This window comes from Procambarus clarkii, chromosome 19, assembly GCF_040958095.1.
Source record: "Procambarus clarkii isolate CNS0578487 chromosome 19, FALCON_Pclarkii_2.0, whole genome shotgun sequence".
Classification (NCBI taxonomy): domain Eukaryota; kingdom Metazoa; phylum Arthropoda; class Malacostraca; order Decapoda; family Cambaridae; genus Procambarus; species Procambarus clarkii.
This window is the reverse complement of record NC_091168.1, coordinates 42,093,946-42,117,148: the sequence shown is the minus strand read 5'-3', so window position 1 is coordinate 42,117,148 and position 23,203 is coordinate 42,093,946. Positions and strand designations below refer to the sequence as shown.

At 44.5% G+C, this 23,203-nt stretch overlaps 1 protein-coding gene across 1 annotated transcript in view; it reads right to left on the bottom strand.

The window, feature by feature from the left end:
• Positions 1-21,917, bottom strand: part of LOC138349646 (tripartite motif-containing protein 59-like) — a 145,273-nt gene extending 123,356 nt beyond the window's left edge. The window contains exons 1-2 of the mRNA XM_069327311.1: positions 21,236-21,917; positions 5,905-5,975 (exon numbers count right to left, since the gene is read on the bottom strand). Coding sequence (XP_069183412.1) covers positions 5,905-5,910 — 6 coding nt within the window. The 5' untranslated portion in view covers positions 5,911-5,975; positions 21,236-21,917. The remainder of the gene's footprint in view (positions 1-5,904; positions 5,976-21,235) is intronic.
• Between the last annotated feature and the right edge of the window lie 1,286 nt (positions 21,918-23,203).

Below are 23,203 nucleotides of genomic sequence, written 5' to 3'. Positions count from 1 at the left end.
GGTCCCTGGAATACGATCCCCTGCCGCGAAGAATCGTTTTTTCATCCAAATACACATTTTACTGTTGTGTTAAACAGAGGCTACAGTTAAGGAATTGCGCCCAGTAAATCCTCCCCGGCCAGGATACGAACCCATGACAAAGCGCTCGCGGAACGCCAGGCGAGTGTCTTACCACTACACCACGAAGACTGCAATATTTGAAAGAAATTTACGTTACTGAATCTGGCTTAAATCCCAGCATGCAGGGAGTATAGACCTAGTCTACGTTCATACAGTAGACACCCGTTAGCTTTGTCTGGGAGTGATGTGTTTGTCCGCCGGTGGAAGAATAATTGTGGAATTTACCATTTTTTGACTACAGCTGTACAGCAGCTAGTACAGCCATACCCAGCACCAGTATAACAGAAGCAGCTGAAGCCAACACAGCAGCAGCGAGCACCAGCAAAGCTGATGCAAACATTTAAAAACATTGTGTGTGGAGTGAACAGTTAGAACAAGTGTTAAATTTAAGTGTGTACATAGTGTTAAAATTAAAGTTGCAGTAATTTTAGTGTACAATAGTTTCATAAACTGTATTGTAGTACAGGCATACCTCAGAATAAGAGTTTAATCCGTTCCTGGAGACGCCTCGCCTTCCGAAAACTCGCATTCCGAAGTTAATTTCCCCATAAGAAATAAAGGGAAATGAATTAATCCGTTCCTGACTACCCCAAAAACCCCACATCAAACTAAATTTTTATACCTAATTTACCTAATTCATCTAAATAAACCTACAAAACTGTGTTCCAGTTATTACTTACCTTGCTGTCGAGTGCTGTAGGCGTATGGAAGATGGTGAGGAGGGGGGAGGAGGAGAGGAGTTACTGTTTGGAAGGGGAGTCCCCTTCCATAATCACATCACATAACCCCATGCCTTGTAACACTATGGATACCACTTCTCTTTCTAAATTTTTCAAACCAGCCCCTGCTTGCCTTAAACTCTTTCTTATCTGCATCACTCGTTGCAGGGGTATTCTTTAGAAGGTCTTCGTGCAACACCCTGGCTTTCTCACAAATAATGGCCTCCGAAACACTATCACCCCTCAACTCCTTGTCGTGTATCCAAATTAATAACAACTTTTCCACTTCTTCAAGCATTTGTGGTCTTTGTGCCGTTAATGTTCTTACTCCTTTTGCCACTTTAGCACCCATAATCTTATTTTTCTTCTTAAGTATAGTGCATATTGTTGATGTGGCTTTGTTGTACTGCCTACAAAGTTCAACAACATGTGTACCGTTCTCATGCTTCCGAATGATCTCTTGTTTCTCCTCTATTGTCATCCTCACATGAGCTTTCTGGCCTTTATCCTTACCACTGGCTTTCTTGGGACCCATGGTGAGATATATAATAACAAATTGTATAGACAAATCACAAAAAATCCAACAAAACACTGAAAATCCGCGAGAAGAATTGATGTGGGGGTAGTCACTGAGCGCGAGACAATAATAAACTGAGGGGCGGAGGGGCGACGAACGCGCTAGGTCGGCTGTACGCGTATCAACAAACTCGCGTCCAAACTCGCCTCCCGAAGTAACCCTCGCCTTCTGAGACAAATTTTTGGAGTAAATACACCTCGCCTTCCGAAAACCTCGCATACAGGGACAATCGCATTCCGAGGTACCACTGTACTTCAACATACAGCAGAACTACTTGATCAACACAGTGCTAACGGCATAATACACTACAGTACGTACTTACTGTACAACATTCACATCTCCATGAGACTTCAAGATGGACATAACTCCAACAATAAGGTAAATAACAAATGTAACACAGTATTTTTTAGTAGAGTAGTAAAATATATGTACAGTACATAATATGATAATGCATTTTTATTGTGTACAAGAAAAAAAAGACACTGATGCAAACACCTCCTGAAGGTCACCTCTTGCAACGAATCCAACGCTCCAACACACTGGGGCTGGTCCCATATAGTGCGTTGAATCGAGGTTATACTGTATGTGTGAAATGGACTACTTTACTGCATATTTTGATGAGCCGCTCATGGAGCATATTGTTCAGGAAACGAACAAATATACGACTGATCTCAATGGTGAGGAGTTATCCGATTTTTCACGATTACAGCGATGGAAAGATACGACTTTAGGTGAAATGTATGTGTATGTTGATGAAGCATTGTGTCAAACACGTACTCGACCATTATTGGAGCAAAGACCAAACTATTCCAACACCATTGTTTGGGAAATATATGTCTCGAGACCGATTTGCGATAATCCTCAGGTGTCTTCATTTTGCAAATAATGAAGACCAGATTGAAGATGATAGACTTCAGAAGGTGAGGCACATCCTGAATGAACTTGTTTGAAAGTCAGAGATTTCTACGTACCAGCTCAGAAGCTGGCAACTGATGAATCCCCTGTGCTTTTCAAAGGACGGTCTGCCTTCAAGCAGTATATTCCCTCAAAACGTCTCAGATTTGGATTTAAATTCTGTGTACTCTGTGACTGTGAAACAGGAACTGTGTTACACATGATAATGTATATGGGTACAAGTGTAGACATTCCTGCTAATAACAATCATGGCTTCTCAGGTAGTGTGGTGAAGTCACTGCTTGCACCATATCTGAACAAGGGCCACATATTATACACAGATAACTATTATACCAGTCCCTTGCTAACCAGGTTCTTGCTTGATAATAGAACTGGTGTGTGTGGCACAGTGAAGGCAAAACAAAGGAAAATGCCAGTGTTTCACACTGCTATGTAGGTTGGTGATTACGAGCTAAGAAAAACTGGTGCAATGCTTTCAGTGCAGTGGAAAGACAGGCATGAAGTGAACATGTTGACCACCGTTTACGATGGTACAATGGTGGACAGTGGCAAGGTGAACAGAAGAACAAAACAAATAATCTATAAGCCTGATTGTGTTTTGGACTATAACATCAACATGCGTTTGGTGGATAAATGTGATATGATGGTAGGGGCAGTACAGTGTGTACAGAAAACAGTGAAGTGAACCAAGAAGATGTTTTTCCACCTTGTTGATGTAATAATGCTGAACAGTTACAATATGTATTTTGTCAAAAGAGATGGTAAATGAAATTTCTGTGCGCTCAGTTTTACTGTAGAGACAATTACTAGAAAAGTTTGTCAAACCAATTCCTGGCATACAAAAGCTCTATTGTGAACCCAACATTGCACCATGCTCCCACACCCAGGCTCGCTTACAAGGACGCCTTTCTGACACACAATGTAAGGTATTTACCACCAACTGGAAAGCGTGCAGTAGCCCAGCGTGAGTGCATTGTATGAAAGACCACAAAAAACAGGGAACAAAAATGTAAAATTGGTCTTAACTTGGTGCACAGCATGAAAGGTCCCATTGTGCTATGACAAATGTTTTGACGAGTATCACAGTCTCGAGGATTTCTAAATGTCCAATACTGGTATAAAAACATCTACATATTGAGTAAGTGTATATAGTGAAAACAATTCATAATAAATTTCATATTTCCTGAAATATAAAACATTTTTGTGCACATGTGACAAAATATTAAATTTATACCAGTTGTATTATAATAAAACATCCAGTGACCACACATTGTACCACATCTGTGAAAAAATGTTGTAAAATATGCCATAGATACTGCAAATAATGCCGCTGTTATGACCCTGGGTTCCCATTCAGAAACCAGAGGTCAAATTAAGTTCCAAATAGTTGTGTAAGAGGGATATTTAATTAACAATAATGTTTATATTCAAGGCTTCTCATACCTGATGCGTATTTGTCTCAGTCTTCCTTGCCAGACGTAAGATGAACCTTGTTACTCACAGATTATTCAGACTCTGGGCTTGTTGACTATTAAATATAATATTGAACTAGTTCCCAGCTATTCTTAGAACTGTTAAAGTAACTAGTAATGAATGTTGGTGAAGACTTGGTATGTTTATAGCTGTATGATCAGCTAGGTACCCTTTCCAGCAGCATATTTAAGAGAGCGGAGGAGGCTGCTCTCGCTCTCTTTCATTCTGGCTGTTGTGGTGTTCACACTCTCCCGTGTGGGCTCTGTTCTCCTCCTTCTCCCTTTCCCTTACCTCATTCTACATTTATTATCTAAGATAAATATAATACCGTGTTACCGTGTTCTTGCAAATTGTGTAGTTAAGTTCTTGTGTAGCCTAAGCTAGTCTTTATATCCCTAAGATTACTCTAGGGTGTTTTAGTAAAACCACGTGTGCTCAAGTTTTACCAGGGTATCTAGAGCCTTTACTAGTGTCCTACTCCAAGTAGTCTTTACCCTAGTTGTAATTGTAAACTCTGCATCCTGTCTATGTGGACCAAGGTGTTTAACGTAAGGTAGAGTGGTAAAGAAATTTATTGTATTAATGGATATGGGGGTTATTAGAGGGTTTTAATAAATAAGTTAGATTACGAGAAGTATCAATTCATCCTGTTGAAGTGGTGTAGATGATTAGCTACTAGACAACAGACCTGTAATTTAAAACATAGAATCATTACTAGGAACCAAGAATGTAACAACACTTGTATATATCTCAAAAAAAAAAAAAAAAAAAAAAAAAAAACCTTTATTCCTTGGGGAGCCAGCCCTATCTATCCCACTATTTTAGATACATCTTGACTCTAACTATTGGCTCTTCTCAGTACAACCACGTACCCCATAACAAGTGGGGGGCCTGTCCGGGAGCTGAAATTTTTATATATAAATTGTAAAAAAATTAGATTTTTGAGTGCCGAAACGAAATTTCTTGTATTCCGCAGAACGGTTATGTGATAGCCTAGGGTTCAGCTCAACTAGCAAAGGATACGTCTTGCATTGACTGAACATCCAACTGGATCCCTTCACGATTGAGGTAAGTACGAGCTGTGTGCCCACCGACGGAAGAGTGGACCAAGTTAGCTGACCGTGTTGCTAGAGATGGAGCGAGAAGAGTGTTACTGCCATCGGACAATTCTACCTATATTATTTCATATTGCAAGTGTATATATTTTCTTCAGTAAACTTTTAATCTTACCAATGTGTTTGAGTGAGCCTCTATTCTCTAGGGCTATTTTGAGTGAAACCATTTATGTCACCTTGCACTGCACATGAGATTGCATCCTTGATTTAAGATAACTAATGAGACCACTGAAGTGTTGCCAGGACACGAGTATAAACACCCAGCTGGCGACCTCGAGCAGACCAGATATCTAAGAGAGAGTGTCCCAGTGTCAAGACGGGCAGGTTCAGGTGTGATACAGGTAGACTTGAACCTCTCCACTCACTAGGGGTATATATACAAGGCCAGCCCTTAGTGGACAGGGTTTAGCTCTGGGGCGAGCAGTGGCGTCTGGTACGGAGGGGTGAAGACCCGTGGGAAACCATATAAAACCATATTTCCAAACCATATAAGGTAGGAATGGGTGAGAACCTTGACACCTCCCCAATCACGTCAAAGACTGTACCTCTCTCAACCAGTTTAAGATAAAAACTCAAAACTACCTAATAAACTCCATGTAACATACCTTACCCCTAAATGTCAACCCATGTCTTATTATTGTAATCAATGCTTTTTGTTGACCATCTTGTATAATTGCTTTTCTCTGCCTTGTTCCCCCCCCTCCCCTTTTATTATTTTTTTTCAATGCAATTTATACTTTAAGCTCAATTACTATTAAGTTTTAGTCTAAGCGTTTTTTTTCCCCTTCACCTTGCCCGAAACGCTATGAGTACTAGTGGCTTTAAGTATTGTATGTACTATCTCTACCTTTAAATCCATCATTATGTATGTAACTCAATGGATGTACCTTTACCTGAATAAAGAATCTGATGGTGAGTGTATTATTGACATCAACATGATAGCCCACACATACTAATAGTACAACAAGAATAAAATTGTCTTTACCATCATTAATGGGTAGAAGTTGTGTTTGCTATCGTCCTTGGTAGCCAAGCAGAGACTGGAAGCAGTATTACCTATTAGGGGAAAAAGAAAACAAATTTAAGGTTTCTATGACTAAATTTTTCCCACCAAAACATAGTAAACGTTTAGAACATTAAATAAAAAAAACCAGCGTTGAATGTAACGAAACGCCATTTTCTGGGTGAGTCCTGGAGGCTCCCCGGAGCTTTCCCAGGCTGATATGCTAATGTCAGACTTTGGCATCAGTTATGTGTATGGAGTTCTTAGGCCTACCAGGGACCACAGCCAGAACCGGGCCCCACTCAGAGAGGCAAGGAGAGCAATGGCCTATAGAAACCTCCGTATGGTTGGAAGCATTCTATGTCTGCCATCGACCGGAACAGGCACCCAGAAAGGTAAGCGCCTCAAAACAAACCCCTATTCTGATGAAAATTGCTACCAAAAGCCGAACTAGTGGATAGGACTCCCCAACAGAAAACAAGCAAACTAGTGTGACGTCACACGTCGCCGCACCACTGTCTGTGCAGCTCCCCCCTCCCCGGGAGGGGGAAGGGGGAGCCCCAGACCCTCCACGCCGACTACCCACACCTCAGTTCTTGAGGCTGGATATCAAAAACGCGAAAAAAAACGCCGACCGGAGGGAGGGAGGGATGCTGGGGAGCCTCCGGGACTCACCCAGAAAATGACTTTTCATTACATTCAACGATGGTTTTCTGGGGGGAGCCCCATCGGCTACCCGGAGCTAATTACCCACAGACGGAAAAAGAGGGACTTACCCGGGAGGCGGTCATCGCTCACCCCTCAATTCGAAGTCGAGACAACTGGTTGCAACCGCTGACCCAAAGCAACACAGGCCCGACGGGGCCCAGGGACATTCACGAGGTAACGAGCAGCCAGGACCCTCTTCGACCGCCAAAAAACCCCACTCCCAAATATCAGACCAAGACATATTCCCAAAGACGGCAGCAAGAGCCGCGAACTTACGGACGTCATGGGCACGTGGATAGACCACAGGCTGGCTGCACTTGATAACCCTGCGGACGACCTGGGAAACCCGAACCCGCGAACAGGGAAGAAAGGAAACCGGATCAACCCAAAGCGCATCCCCGGACACAGAAGCCGTGGCATGCAAATAACGGCGAAGCGCTGCAACCGGACACAAAACATGATGCGCCCCCGGCTGGACCACCCACGGACCCCTCCGGAACGCAGCAGTCTCATTCTTCGCCAGAAAAGGAGATGCCTGCAAGTGAACAAAACAATCTCCACGACCAAAAGAGCAGAAACCCCTGCGCCGGAGGCGAGCATGAAGCTCCAATACCCGACCCCCAGAGGCTAATGCCAACAAGAAAAGAGCCTTGGAGAAACAATCCCAGACCGAAGGGGTCACAACGAAACGAGGAGACAAAAGGTAAGCGAGCACTATGTCCAAAGACCAGGAAGGCTCAAGCGGCGCATGAACAGGCTGGAGGTGAAACAAGGCACGAGACAGCTTGCGAAACGGCGCAGACATAACATCGATACCGAAGGCAAGCTGAAGCGGCTCTGCCAGTGCCGCACGATATGAGGCGACAGTGTTAGGCATAAGATGACGGTCCTGAAACAACCAAGAGAGAAAGGACAAGACCACCCTAACAGACAACGAACTAACACGACGAAGACGCAAAAAGAAACAGAAGGACCGCCAGGAAACTTCATACTGCCGCCGAGAAGAAGCCCTCAGGTGGGACACCAACAAAGAGGCCTCGTGATCACCATAGAGATGATGATAGACTCGAGTCAAAAAACCCATACGCAAAGACTCAAGGAGAAGATCGAACCAGCCATGTGACGTACCGGCCCGATCTGCTGAAAGAGGCGGAGTTGCAGAAAAACCCTCGGGTTCGGACACCGAGCAAGCAGCGCCTGAAACCAAGGCTGGGCCGGCCACCAAGGGGTCAGAAGGACAACTCTCCCCTGATAAGTCTCCAAGCGAGTCAGAACCTGGAGTAACAGCCGAACCGGGGAAAAGAGATACAGGAACCCCCACCTCGACCAGTCTAGCCGAAAGGCATTGACCCCGACGGCCTTCCGACCCCTTCCGCGATTGGGGAAGGGTGCCACATACACGGGAAAACGCCGCGACCACGCCGACGCAAAGAGGGCCACCTCGGGGCACCCGAACGTCTGGCAAAGCCAACGGAAGGAAACGTCGTCGACCGTCCACTCCGTGGAGAGGGGAACGAAGCGAGACAGGCCGTCGGCCAAGACGTTGGACACGCCCTGTACGTGAACCACGAGGAGAGCCAAACCCCGAGAACTCAACAGACGAGTCACCCGAAGCGACCAACCCCAAAGAGACAAGGATCGCATCGAACCCCCGCGGTTCAGGCAATGAACCACCGGAGAGCAGTCCGTATGGAGCTGAATCGTCGATCCGCGGGCGACCTAAATCCTCCGAAGAGTAAACCACACTGCCGCGAACTCCTGCACCATGCTGTGAGCTCGATGAAAGGATGGATCCCAACGCCCCTGGTCGGCCGGGCCTGGTGAGCACTGGTCACAAAGCCCCAGCCGAGAGATGACGCATCCGTGTACACATCGAGTGAGGGCTCGGGTAGGCGCCAAGGCACTGAACCCCGAAAAACCCAAAGAGGAAGCCAGTGACGCAGCAACCGATGCAAGGCCCCCGGGGGTCGAACCCAGTGATCGCGAGAGAGACGGAAGGGGTGACCCTGAAGGAACCAGAACAGCCGACGAAGCCAAACCCGACCCGGCGGGTAGACTACCATCATGAAGTTCAGGCTCCTGCACAGCCCCTCGAGCAACCGTCGGGTGACCCGAGGGCCCACCAAAAACAGACGAAGGTGGGACTGCAGCCGCAGGAGAGATTCCAGAGGGAGACACAAGGAGGCAGTCCGAGAGTCCCAAACAAGACCCAGCCAAGTCTGAACCTGAGAGGGGACCAGATGGGACTTCCTCCAGTTCACCAAGAACTCAAACCTGGTGAGCTGGGATAGAACCAAATCCCTGGCTAGCAAGCAAGCTGACCGGCTGGGAGCCCAAACCAGCCAGTCGTCGAGGTAGAGCAACACTCGAACACCTAGGAGACGCAAACGGGCTACCACGATCCGCGTAAGGAGCGTGAACACGCGAGGTGCCAGGTTCAACCCGAATGGGAGACAACGAAAGTGGTAACTCAGACGCCCCACAACAAAACCGAGCCAGTCCCTGAACCGCGGATGAATCGGGACATGCCAATAAGCATTCCCGAGGTCCAAGAACACCATCCAAGTGCCCGGCTCCAGAAGGAGCCAAACCTGAGACAGCGTAGTCATCCAAAAGGAGGGGCAATGAATCCAGGGGTTCAGAGGGGACAAGTACAGAATGAACCACAGGTCCGCGCAGTCCCATTTCGGGACCAGAAACAGACGGGAAACACATCTGAGGGATGACGTCGTTTCGACGACACCCAAGTGAACCCACTCCAAGATGACCTCACAGAGTGCAGGTGAAGAAACCTGCCCTGCCAGCCCCGACCCCCCCCAAGGGGGGGGGGCCCATCCAACGCCACCGCAGGCCGACAGACACGACCCGAAATGCCCACGATTCTTGGGACCCGGCCTGGGCGAACAGCACAAGCTGCCACCCCCATCACTCAGTCAATGGGGCAAACCGCGAAAGAGCCGGCACCCCTTACGAGACCCAGAACCCCGCACAGAGCGAACACCGCACCGACCAGACGAGGGTGGGTCCAAAGCAGGAGCTGAACCCAAACCTGACACCAGTGACCTACAACAACGAGAGGAACCCCAAGCCCTGGCACGACCCTTCCGGGAAGACCCACCCCGGGACCCCCGGAAAACCAACAAGTCCGACATCGGACAACAAGCCGACGACGCAGCCTGAATAAACTGCGCCACGGCCGACTCCTCAAACAGAAGAGGACAAAAAGGTGAAGACCGCCTAAGAGCCACAGCCAAAGCAGATTCCACGGAGGAACCCACTACCGCCTGCCGACACCCTTTAACAGGAAGCATAAAACAGGGAAACCGTATCCCGCAAAATTTGCTTTTAAAGCTTCAACAAGGCAGCGGATGAACGCGCTGCCGAGGACAAGGCGCCGGACCCCGGGACGGACCCAAACGTCCTCACATCCTCCACGAACCAATCCGAGGACAGCTCCAGGAGGAAAAAGAACTATAAGGCCGAAGCCAAAAGGCCCCAGGCGTGCAAGTCCTCCGCTATGAGCGCAGCCAAAAGGGCGGGAACCTGCACATGAAGCTGAACAACGCCCACATCGCGGGGAAGGGCAGGGGCAAGCAAGCACTCATTCAGGTACTCAAGATCGCCCCCCAGGAAAACCTGAAGCACCGTGGAAGCTTCCCGCCACTCCAGCGTGCGGGAACGACATAAGGAATGCCAGGAATCCAGAACAAACAAGGGGGAAGTTCGCTAGCCAGGAAGACTCCAGAACCTCGTAACAGAGCCAGAAAGGGAACGAAGTCCCAAACCTGAACTTGGACGGATCCATTTCCGAGGCATAATACGGGTCACGCAGGAGGTAAGCTGCAAGGGCCACTCGCACCACACCAGGTTGGATGTGATAAGCCGAAAACCTCCGAAAAGACGGAACCGACATACCCGGGGAAACACGGAACCGACATACCCGGGGAAACACGGAACCGAACCCAGGGAGGGGCCGACACCAAATCCAACTCGTACACAGAGGGGGGAAAAGAAAGCCCCGCTCAGAGGGAAGAAAAACCCAGGCGGGGTCCAGCGGGGCCCAAGGCCCCCAAGTCAGCCCCTCCCCAGCCTCGAGGTCCTTCACCACAGGATCCGGGGCCGAGTCCTCTCCCCAAGCCCCGACCCCACAAGACAAGGACGGAGCAGCCGTAAAAGCCGGAAGAAAGGGGGCCCACTGGTCAGACCCAGAAGCTTCGGCTGGGAGACAAGACTCGAATGCCTCTGTTGCCCCCCCCCTCCCCCCGGAAGGGGCACCCACGAAGCTGCCCGAGTCTCGAGATCAAGTAACCCCTGCTCCGACTCCAAAACCTTTAGACGTTTCGGGGCCGGAAGCAGGGGAGAGGGGGATCAGAACGAGCAGAAGGGGAAGGACGAGGAGGTGAGGACTGAACCATGATCAAAGCGACCCTCACCCCAAGTCCGGGTCTCGAAAAGCAAAGCAGGGCAGCCCCGGGGCATCCGGGTGAGCAACCAACCGAGCCCGTTGCAACAGATGAAACCTAGCTTGCAATGCACGCGCTGCCTGTACCCAAATACTGTAGAATCATCAGAGGATTGGGTAAATTGAGTCACAAGCAAGTAGCAACACTCACAGGACTCAGGGTCGAAAGTATCACCGACCCAATAGGCAGCGTGGCAGAGGCCAAAACAATGAGGGTCACCCTGAGACAAGGGGACCGAGCAACCATCAAACTCACACACATCGAGAGGGACTCCAGGGTCACATCCATCGGACCCACGCGCCCCCTAGGGGATTCCCAGGGTCCCGAGAGTTTACTTTAAGAGGACTCGCGCTCAGGTAGTCCCAGGCAGAGCGCTGCTAACCGGCACCCAAAACTACTAAGCGAACTTCTATAGCTGTACCCCAGGGGCATGTACACTCACGGGGACCTAGCAGGGGGCGCCACCAAGGAGAACCGTGGAAGGGCAAACACCAGTGGAATAATAGGGCAGAACCCCCCCACCAGGCAAAAACTAAAAGAAAAACAAAACCCTACAGGAGGAGAGCGAACCCCAAGGTACAGAGCCGGCCACTATGTCGGGAATACAAAGCTGTGCAGTACCCTGTGCCCCTACCAGCGCAAACTGTCTCTTACCTGCAGGTAACATGGGAGAACAGAACACCCAAGAGCCCAACAGGCGGCCGAAAAACCGAAAAGGTAAAACAGACCAGCAGAGGCAGACCCCGAGGAGCCTGTGGAAGGTGGCCCCAAGCCCCAAGGGCAGTACTTACAGGGGCACTTAGGTAAGGCAGCCCTAGGCATGCAGCCCAAGTACTGAAGATAACTCCTGGCTCTCGCACCCACAAAAACAAACACCACACGCGAAGCACAGTGCTGTAGCGACACTGGAGTTGGAGCACACGACCTTCGCCTATAGCATCAGCCTCAAGAACTGAGGTGTGGGTAGCCGGTGTGGAAGGTCTGGGGCTTCCCCTTCCCCCTCCCGGGGAGAGGAGAGCTGCACAGACAGCGGCGCGGTGACGTGTGACGTCACACTAGTTTACTTGTTTTCTGTTGGGGAGTTCTATCCACTAGTTCGGCTTTTGGTAGCAATTTTAACCAGAATAGGGGTTTGTTTTAAGGCGCTTACCTTTCTGGGTGCCTGTCCCGGTCGATGGCAGACATAGAATGCTTCCAACCACAAGGGGGTTTCTATAGGCCATTGCTTCCCTTGCCTCTCTGAGGGGGCCTGGTTCTGGCCGTGGTCCCCGGTAGGCCTAAGAACTCCATACACATGACTGATGCCAAAGTCTGACATAAGCATACCAGCCAGGGAAAGCTCCGGGAAGTCGACGGGGCTCCCCCCCAGAAAATTAGGTATTTTGCTTTTACCAGACATTAGGAGGGTGAGCATGTTTAAAGAGAGTGGGCAGGAGTAAGGAGGGTGGGCACGAGTAAGGATGGCGGGAAGGAGTAAGGATGGTGGGCAAGAGTAAGGAGGGTGGGCACGAGTAAGGATGGCGGGAAGGAGTAAGGAGGGTGGGCAGGAGTAAGGAGGGTGGGCAGGAGTAAGGAGGGTGGGCAGGAGTAAGGAGGGTGGGCAGGAGTAAGGAGGGTGGGCAGGAGTAAGGAGGGTGGGCAGGAGTAAGGAGGGAGGGCAGGAGTAAGGAGGGAGGGCAGGAGTAAGGAGGGTGGGCAGAAGTAAGGAGGGTGGGCAGGAGTAAGGAGGGAGGGCAGGAGTAAGGAGGGTGGGCAGAAGTAAGGAGGGTGGGCAGAAGTAAGGAGGGTGGGCAGGAGTAAGGAGGGTTTGCAGAAGTAAGGAGGGTGGGCAGGAGTAAGGAGGGTGGGCAGGAGTAAGGAGGGTGGGCAGAAGTAAGGAGGGTGGGCAGGAGTAAGGAGGGTGGGCAGGAGTAAGGAGGGTGGGCAGGAGTAAGGCTAGTGGGTAAGAGTAAGGAGGGTGGGCAGGAGTAAGGAGGGAGGGCAGGAGTAAGGAGGGAGGGCAGGAGTAAGGAGGGTGGGCAGGAGTAAGGAGGGTGGGCAGGAGTAAGGAGGGTGGGCAGGAGTAAGGAGGGGTGGGCAGGAGTAAGGAGGGGTGGGCAGGAGTAAGGAGGGTGGGCAGGAGTAAGGAGGGTGGGCAGGAGTAAGGAGGGTGGACAGGAGTAAGGAGGGTGGGCAGGAGTAAGGAGGGTGGGCAGGAGTAAGGAGGGTGGGTAGGAGTAAGGCGGGTGGGCAGGAGTAAGGAGGGTGGGCAGGAGTAAGGAGGGTGGGCAGGAGTAAGGAGGGGTGGGCAGGAGTAAGGAGGGGTGGGCAGGAGTAAGGAGGGTGGACAGGAGTAAGGAGGGTGGGCAGGAGTAAGGAGGGTGGGCAGGTAAGGAGGGTGGGCAGGAGTAAGGAGGGTGGGCAGGAGTAAGGAGGGTGGGCAGGTAAGGAGGGAGGGCAGGAGTAAGGAGGGTGGGCAGAAGTAAGGAGGGTGGGCAGGAGTAAGGAGGGTGGGCAGGAGTAAGGAGGGTGGGCAGGAGTAAGGAGGGTGGGCAGGAGTAAGGAGGGTGGGCAGGAGAGTAAGGAGGGTGGGCAGGAGTAAGGAGGGTGGGCAGGAGTAAGGAGGGTGGGCAGGAATAAGGCTAGTGGGCAGGAGTAAGGAGGGAGGGCAGGAGTAAGGAGGGTGGGGCAGGAGTAAGGAGGGTGGGCAGGAGTAAGAAGGGGTGGGCAGGAGCAAGGAGGGGTGGGCAGGAGTAAGGAGGGTGGGGCAGGAGTAAGGAGGGTGGGGCAGGAGTAAGGAGGGTGGGCAGGAGTAAGAAGGGGTGGGCAGGAGTAAGGAGGGGTGGGCAGGAGTAAGGAGGGTGGGGCAGGAGTAAGGAGGGTGGGGCAGGAGTAAGGAGGGTGGGCAGGAGTAAGAAGGGGTGGGCAGGAGTAAGGAGGGTGGGCAGGAGTAAGGACGGGTGGGCAGGAAAGGGGAAGGGGGTATGGGCGGGTTCTCGGCTGCCTCCCCTCCCTCTCTAACAGCCTACTGTACCCAAGATTAACCATGTAATATATCAATTATACAATGTATGTATGTGATGTAACTAACCTGAGTTACATGTGATGTAACTAACCTGATATAACCTGAGCTTGTAAAAGCACCTTCATCACCTTCAGTGATTAAGTGCTTAATTGCACACTAGTTTCTCTATCAGCTATCTCACCCTGTCAGAGAAAGAGAGACAAATGTATGTGAATGCATGTGTGTGTATATATGTATGTATATATGTATATGTACGTGTATGTGTGTGTGTGTGTGTGTGTGTATGTATGTATATGTAAGTGTATAAAGTATATATGGAAGCTGATCAGAATTACATTTCACCTTTGTAAATGCACATTAATGACACTATGTAAAAGACACATCGAACACTTTATGTAGGGCATACGTAAATCTGTGTATCTATGTATTTACGTATGTAGGTTAGCTAAGCATTTTAAAAGCACCGAATCACCTTTTGTGGTTGAGTGTTCAATAAACCCTTGAACTATATGTTTAACACATCTCTAACCCTGTCCATGGAGGACAGAAGAAAATGTATATATGCTGGTTAGCATTGTATATGTGTGGCCACGTCTGTGGTAGAAAATAATAATAATAAAAAAAAGCCTACGTAATACAAACCACATGCATTAACCCTAAAGCTGCTACAGCCTGGGCTGTAAAAGTTGGGGCTGCGCAAAAAATATTTGAATTATGTGAAAATTATTATTAAATGCTAAATAAATCACTAACTTATTGGCTTAAGCATCATGAAGGTTTCATCCCAATATTTTCAAAAATGTATTTTAGACAAATATTTTTTTTTAAAGGAGAACATTTTATTGATAAGGAGAACAGCTCCTATTAACGGGAACTGAGGAATAATGCAGTAATAAGAAGATGTGAGCACTTGTCCAATGTACAAACAAGAAGAATAGTAGCAAGAAGTGTCCACAAAGTGGATATGCAGCTGGTGCCTTTATATCATTGCTGAGTAATACATAATAATACCAATAATAATGAGTATGTTATCATGCCCTATTTTGTTATATATCATAAAAATGCATTGCCTAATGTTAATATCTGTTACTTTCACCAAAGTCTAATAAATATTTTTTGGGGGGTATATTTTTTTTTCTAATTTGTTTATTATCTGTTGTTATAACCTCTACATCCTAGAGAATGCATACCCATCCCTAACTATGTCAAGATAGAATGAAATTTCAAATTCTATTTTCTTTGTCTCTTTAGGCGGTTTTGATGATTAGGGACCAGATTACGGCTTTATCACTTTTATAAAGTATAAATTTTTATCTCCTAAAATCATTACAATTATCCCAATATCTAGTTTTTTTGAGGGTTATTTTTTCTTGACATCATTCCAACACACATTGACCTACAACTTTCACATACTCAAGTACGAATGTCAAACAACGTTTATTAAAACATATAAGTAAATAAATGAATTAGAACTACAGTACCTTATTCATTGTCGATAACTTCAATTATCTCAAAAACTAGAGTTTCAACTTTGAGTCAGCTTCAAAAATATCCAGTTTCTGACCAATTCCCACCATTTTTACAAATAATGTGCACAGCTGTCTGTTCTACAATCCTATTAGAATGGACTTTTCACAAACCCTAAATGTTTGAAGTTATCCTTTTTTTCTAAATTTGGCGCATAATTCAAATGCCACATTGACGATTTTTTTTTAGTAAACTAAACTGAAAACATATATTCTAAATCTATGAAAATGATGATCATATTCTATTCTGAGAGCATAATAACACCAAATGAACAATTGGTGATAGTTTATATTTTTGCAGCCGATTTCAAAATCTGAAGTTTTCAATATTCACTTTTATAATTATTATTTATTTTCTTAATTTTCAAGTTACGTTTGTGATCATTTAGACAAAGTTGCAGGATTTGCTAGTATGCACAAAAAATTGGAAAGCATTAGAGCAAATTTGAGAAATTGAACTTTGCCATCAGGTCCTGTTGTATATGTATGCCATGCACGGCTTAAGCGTCATGAAAGTTTCATCCCAATATTTTCAGAAATGCATTTAAAAAATAAATTAAAAAGGAGAACAGCTCCATTTAACTGGAACTGAGGGATAATGCAGTAATAAAGAGATGCAAGCACTTGTCCGATGCACAAAGAAGAATAGTAGCAAGAAGTGTCCACAAAGTGGATATGCAGCTGGTGCCTGTATAGCATTGCCGAGTAATACATAATAACACCAATAATAATGAGTATGTTATCATGCTCTATTTTGTTATATATCATAAAAATGCATTGACTAATGTTAATATCTGTTATTTTCACCAATGTCCATTTTTTTTTTTGTCTCCTTTGTTTATTATCTGATTTTGTTGTAACCTCTACATCCTGGAGAGTGCATACCCATCCCCTAACTATGTCAAGATAGAATGAAATTGGTCACCAAATAAATCAGTCACAACTGGCAGAACTTGGGACTGAATTTTTTGACAGTTTTTCAGATTTCATAATCTATTTTCTTTGTATCTTTAGGCGGTTTTGATGATTAGGGACCAGACTAGGGCTTTATAACTTTTATACAGAATACATTTTTATCCCCTAAATCCCTAGTTAATCCCTATATTTTATTTCTTTGGGAGGGGGGTATTTTTTCTTGACCTCATTACAACACATATTGACCTAAAAGTTTCACATATTCGAGTACGAATGCCAAACAACCTTTAATAAAACATATAACTAAATTAATGAATAAGAACTAAATTATTCATTGTCGATAACTTCAACTTCAATTATCTCTAAAACTAGAGTTTCAACTTTGAGTCAGTTTTAAAAAATCCAGTTTCTGACCGATTCTCACCATTTTTACAAATAATGTGCACAGCTGTCTCTTTTACAATCCTATTAGAATGGATTTTTCCCAAACCCTAAAGTTTGGAGTTATCAATTTTTTTTTCTAAGTGTGGCGTATAATTCAAATGCCACATTGACAATTTTTTTTACAATAAACTAAACTGAAAACATACATTCTAAATCTATGAAAATGAAGATCATATACTATTCTGAAAGCATAATAACACCAAAGGAATAATTGGTGATAGTTTATATTTTTCCAGCAGATTTAAAAATCTGATGTTCTTAATATTCAATTTTATAATTATTTTTTATTTTCTTATCTTTTAAGTTACGTTTGTGATCATTTAGACAAAGTTGCAGGATTTGCTAGTATGCACAAAAAATTGGAAAGCATTAGAGCAAATTTGAGAAACTGAACTTTGCCATCAGGTCCTGTCATATATGCTCCCGAAATATGGTGTATATGGTCCCGAAACACTATACGTGCTAGTGGCTTTACAAGAATGGTAATTTAACTTAATTTCTAAATTCTCTGTTAACCCCCAATGTAACTTCTTGTATATAAATAAATAAATAAATAAATAAATAAATATGTATGCCATGCACAGCTTAAGGGTTAATACAGAACTGTACTGTATAAAATGTATAAAACTTCAAACTAACAATAATAATATTTTAAATAAAACAACTTGTAAGTTGATTCTATTAGAAATATAGCTGAAAGACTTGCTGTGAAGTTAAACATAGACAATTTCAAGGCTAGCACTGAATAGTATGTCGATTTAAAGAGAGGCAATGCATCATTAACATGAAAATTTGTGGCGAGGCATTTAGTGCAGATGTTGGAAGTGCTAATGCATATAAGCATAAACTTTCTCAGCACATGATATCTAATAATCAAAGCTGGTTTTAAGTGTACAAAGCAGATGAAACAGGCTTTAACTGAAAGATATGTATATAATAAGATATATGATAAGATATTTAACTGAAACTATATATTATGAAAGATATTGTAATGAAGCTCACAACAAAGAAACAAACTAAGATTCAAAAGTTTTTGGTATGGTTTCACAGTAGGCCTACAGGACCAGCAACCAGCACTAGCAAGGACTCGCCTTCCAAGGATGCCCAGGCAACTGGACCAGCACCCAGCACTAGCAAGGGCTCACCTTCTGAGGATGCCCAGGCAACTGGACCAGCACCCAGCACTAGCAAGGGCTCACCTTCTGAGGATGCCCAGGCAACTGGACCAGCACCCAGCACTAGCAAGGGCTCACCTTCTGAGGATGCCCAGGCAACTGGACCAGCACCCAGCACTAGCAAGGGCTCACCTTCTGAGGATGCCCAGGCAACTAGACCAGCACCCAGCACTAGCCATAACTTACCTGGGAGTACCAATTGAGCTGTACAGCACAGTTCTAATGACATTAAATGTACAAAGTGTAGTTTATATGATATAAGTGTACTGCAGTAGTGTGATTCTAGTGGTCTGTACTTTATGTACAGACTGTAGTATATAATGTACATTTGTTAGAAAAGTTACTGTTCTTTAAACAATTTATATTCATATGTGTGGCACTCTCAGGATATTAAGGCTAACAAAGTTTGCACTACAAAACTCAACTGGTAAGGTAAGTACAGTACTGTAATGTGCAATATCAATTTATTTCATTGCAATACAAATTCTTTATTATTTAAATTTTTCATAAGGCAAATGTGGACTGGCATATGCATTAATGTGATTGTATTTTTTTTTTGGGGGGGGGGAGGGGGAAGGGAGTTGCTGGGGCCGAACGGATGGAATGAATTCCACACTGGAATGAATCGGCTATGCCCCATATAGTTCATTCAAGCGAGTACACACATTTAATTCCTACATTTACTATCTACATTTAATGTCATCTAATTTCATGCATTTCTTTGATAAAGTGTTTACTCGTGTCCTTTATGATCTTGGTTATTTGTAAGTGTTGGCCAAATTAACCTTAAATTATAGTATGTTACTCTATGTTCTGATATGTTCAAAGAAATTGTTATGAGGAATAGTTCACTTGCTTTTCTAAATTACACCTTGTATTTCCATTCTATAATTAATGTAAATAAACTACTGTACTGTTGCTAGAACTACTGACTCCATAATGTAATAGTCTATGCTTGTCATCCTTAAGTATCACCTTCTTTGTATTCATTTTTTATTTTCCTTGAACATTCTCATTTTGTTAGCTTACTTCTCTAATAGTATTAAGTGTTTTATCCCGTCACAACTTTAATTAAAAAAATTCTATATTATTATTAATTTTACCCAAAACGCTTTGCCTAATAGTGGCTTCATTAGTATGCGTAACTCCTGTCCCTTCAATTGAACAATATTCTTATGTTCTTTGTACACACAATCTTTTGAATAAATAATATTATTATTAATATTATTATTATTATTTACACAGAAAATAACACTAAAGTGATATATAGGTACATAAATGAGAAAATTCCCTCGGGCTGTGAGATGATGCAAACCTGCAATGTTTGTATCACCTCACAGCCTCAGTGGATTGTTCAGTGATGTATATCACAGTGTGATTTTCTGTGTATCTGAAGTTGAGCATACAATGTTGAACTGCAGTACTTTATCCTTCACCTGAGAGCTTGGGGGTCTTACATAAAACTTGGACTGGCTTCAGGACTGTGATATCAGGATATCACAGACTTCCTGTGATATCAGTAGAAATCCGACTGTAAGAAAGTCAGTGGTGGTACAGTAGTAGAATATGCAGCTGGCAAAGCCTTGGTCATGGGTTTGCAACACTACACAGTCCCAGTGAAATTTCTTATTATTATTATTATAAAAGTTATCATTATTTGATAGGCCAATGTCCACACCCCAACAATGCCAGGCATATAATTTACCCAAACAATTCCACTGGCCTACATCTACACCTCTAACAATTCCATAGTCCTATTTCCATACCCCAACTTTTTGTTGAAGAAAAAAAAATGCTGTTTGTTGACCAACTTGTATATTGGCTATTTTCTACCATGTTCCCCCCTTTTTTTCATCTTTTATTATTTTTATTTTTTTCTTTCAATGCAATTATACTTTAAGCTTAATTACTATTAAGTTTTAGTCTAAGTGGTTTTTTTCCCCACCTCTCCCTGCCCAAAACGCTATGCGTACTAGTGGCTTTAGGTATTGTATGTACTACCTCTATCTTTAAATCAAACAGAATGTTTGTACTGTAACTCTGCAACTATGTATGTACTTTTCCTAAATAAATTTTTATTATTTTTATTATTAACAATTGTATGTTAGGGGTGTAAGACAATATTGGAGCAGACAATGGTGGAGCAGAATGCTCAGTACTCACTTCCCCCCTTCAGAGCAGGAGAGATTGCTGAAATAGAGGGAATACAGAGAACATATACGGCACGCATCGTTGAGATAAAACACCTAAATTATTGGGATCGTCTCAAAGCTCTCCGAATGTACTCTCTAGAAAGGAGACGAGAGAGATACCAAATAATATACACATGGAAAATACTGGAGGGCCAGGTCCCAAATCTACACAGTAAAATAACAACGTACTGGAGTGAATGATATGGAAGAAAATGCAGGATTGAACCTGTGAGGAGCAAAGGTGCCATAGGCACAATCAGAGAACATAAGAGCAAAGGCAACTGCAGACGGCCTATTGGCCCATACGAGGCAGCTCCTATCTATAACCACCCAATCCCACTCATTTACATGTCCAACCCGCGCTTGAAACAATCGAGGGACCCCACCTCCACCACGTTACGCAGTAATTGGTTCCACAAATCAACAATCAACAACCCTGTTACCGAACCAGTATTTACCCAAGTCTTTCCTAAATCTAAATTTATCCAATTTATACCCATTGTTTCGTGTTCTGTCTTGTGCTGATACTTTTAATACCCTATTAATATCCCCTTTGTTGTGTCCATTCATCCACTTGTAAACCTCTATCATGTCACCCCTAACTCTTCGCTGTATAAACATCAGAGGTCCACGGTTGTTCAACGTTCTCCCAGTGACTATAAGAAATATTGCCAGAACAACCGTGGACATCTTCAAGAGAAAACTGGACTGTTTTCCAAGAGAAGTTCCGGATCAGCCAGGCTGTGGTGGGTATGTGGCCTAGCGGGCCGCTCCAAGCAACAGCCTGGTGGACCAAACTCTCACAAGTCGAGCCTGGCCTCGGGCCGGGCTTGGGAAGTAGAACTCCCAGAACCTCATCAAACAGGTAATGCACTCAAGTACTTACGGATGATGATAAGAGTGCGAGGAACAAGGTGGTCAGGTGGAGCCAGTGACTCCTTCCTTCAACAGTTTTGTCTCTCCCTCGTGGTATATCCTCAATGTCTTCAGTGGTGTGGCCTCACCACACACTTACACTGCCATAAGTGTCCTGAGAGTACTGTGGGAGGGACAATTTGGCGGGTATTGTGGACACAGGTCTTTAAGACAGACGAACTTCTCTTTTTGTTGATAGTAGGTGCAGTTTGCATGAAGGGTTTGTCCTCCCGATGACTGCACCAGTACTGATGTTGTTGGACGCGTTTATGTTGAAGATACCAAAGCAACAAGCTACCAAGGTGCTTGTTGCTTTGTGCTGTAGATAGAGGAACGGTGATTAAAACAGAGGTGTGTGTTATAGGAAGACTTGCCGCACCGTAGGGCGGTGTGTTGTGTTTATGGCGTCAGCTGATCCTTGGTGTTGCGATGAGGTAGTTGTTTTGGATACAAGACACTCCGTACATTGACAACATCGCACACTAATATTTTTACCACTTCGGACACCAGCTTTCGACGTTTCGCATATGTGTACGTGTTTCATATTAAAACGACAATATAATGCTATTAACAATTAAAATCTTCTATTTAACAGGCATATAGTTATTAAATGAAGTTTAGTGATGTAATAGACATAATCCGGAGTTGGTAAGGACGCCGCCCGCCAGCGTAAACACAACACACCCGAATGCCCACAAACACGATACAACGCACAAAATACAACACTTCTGTCAGTTTTTGGATAAACTCCTTTTATATTTATTACGTGAGAGTTATACATGTATAAAATGATAACTATTATAGGTAAGAGCCTAATATTTAATATTAATCAATAAAAAAGAAGTCAGAAGCCACACGCCTGTCTGTACATGTCTTTTGTGTAAAAGTATTTTGGGCGCTCATGTACTTGTGCGCTAGCTGGCGTTCACAACTGCTCTCGCCTACAAGCATTAGAATTAAACAAACGAATTTATTTTTTCATTTATATACAAGAAGAGAAGGCTACCCTTGAGTCTGTAATATTCATCTGATCACTGGTCTCCCATTTGGTCCTCATTGCTTTATCTTACTATTATTGAATGTCAATAACCGTATTATGCAATTTCAATTTCTTCTATTTCTTTCTTTATTATGCACCCAATACCCATCCCGTGGGCGGTGGTGTAAAGGATTACAGAGGCACATAATCGGTTCAGGAACTGAACCCTCTAGTTCGTTTAGCTAAGCAAATAACAATGTTTGACGCTAGTTACAAAATTATTAATGCTGTATACACATGTACACACACTCATACATACATGTACATATATATATATATATATATATATATATATATATATATATATATATATATATATATATATATATATATATATATATATATATACATATACATATATACATACACATACATATTTAATCACCTACACAAATACACACATCAATAATCTTTGTGTCACAGGTGATCAACAAGAGGCTCACAACAGTCACTATAAAAGGCACTTTACATCTATAGTGAGTCACACAGTACTAGTCTTGCTCCACACCCACCCAACTGGGCGGCAGCTTTACAGTCATGTGCATGCATTACCTACAGTAAGCAAATTTTGGATACTTCGCTAAGATTTCGGACAGCACATCATTATGAATGAAGTACTATTACACACATTTCATTATGCAACTTTAATAAAGTTGTCCATCAGCATTTTGTGGTGTTCAGCTACCCTTATCTTCTGTATGTTCCTCACATTACCAGTATACACAAACATTGACATGTAGGGATATAGACTCTCAGGTAAGTTAGTAATTTAAATGCACAGTAGCAGTCCTAGGCGTTCAATCCCCGGCCGCCGTCCAAGTGGTTTGGCACCATTCCTCCCCATCCCATCCCAAATTCTTATCCTGATCCCTTCCCAGTGTTAAATAGTTGTAATGAACA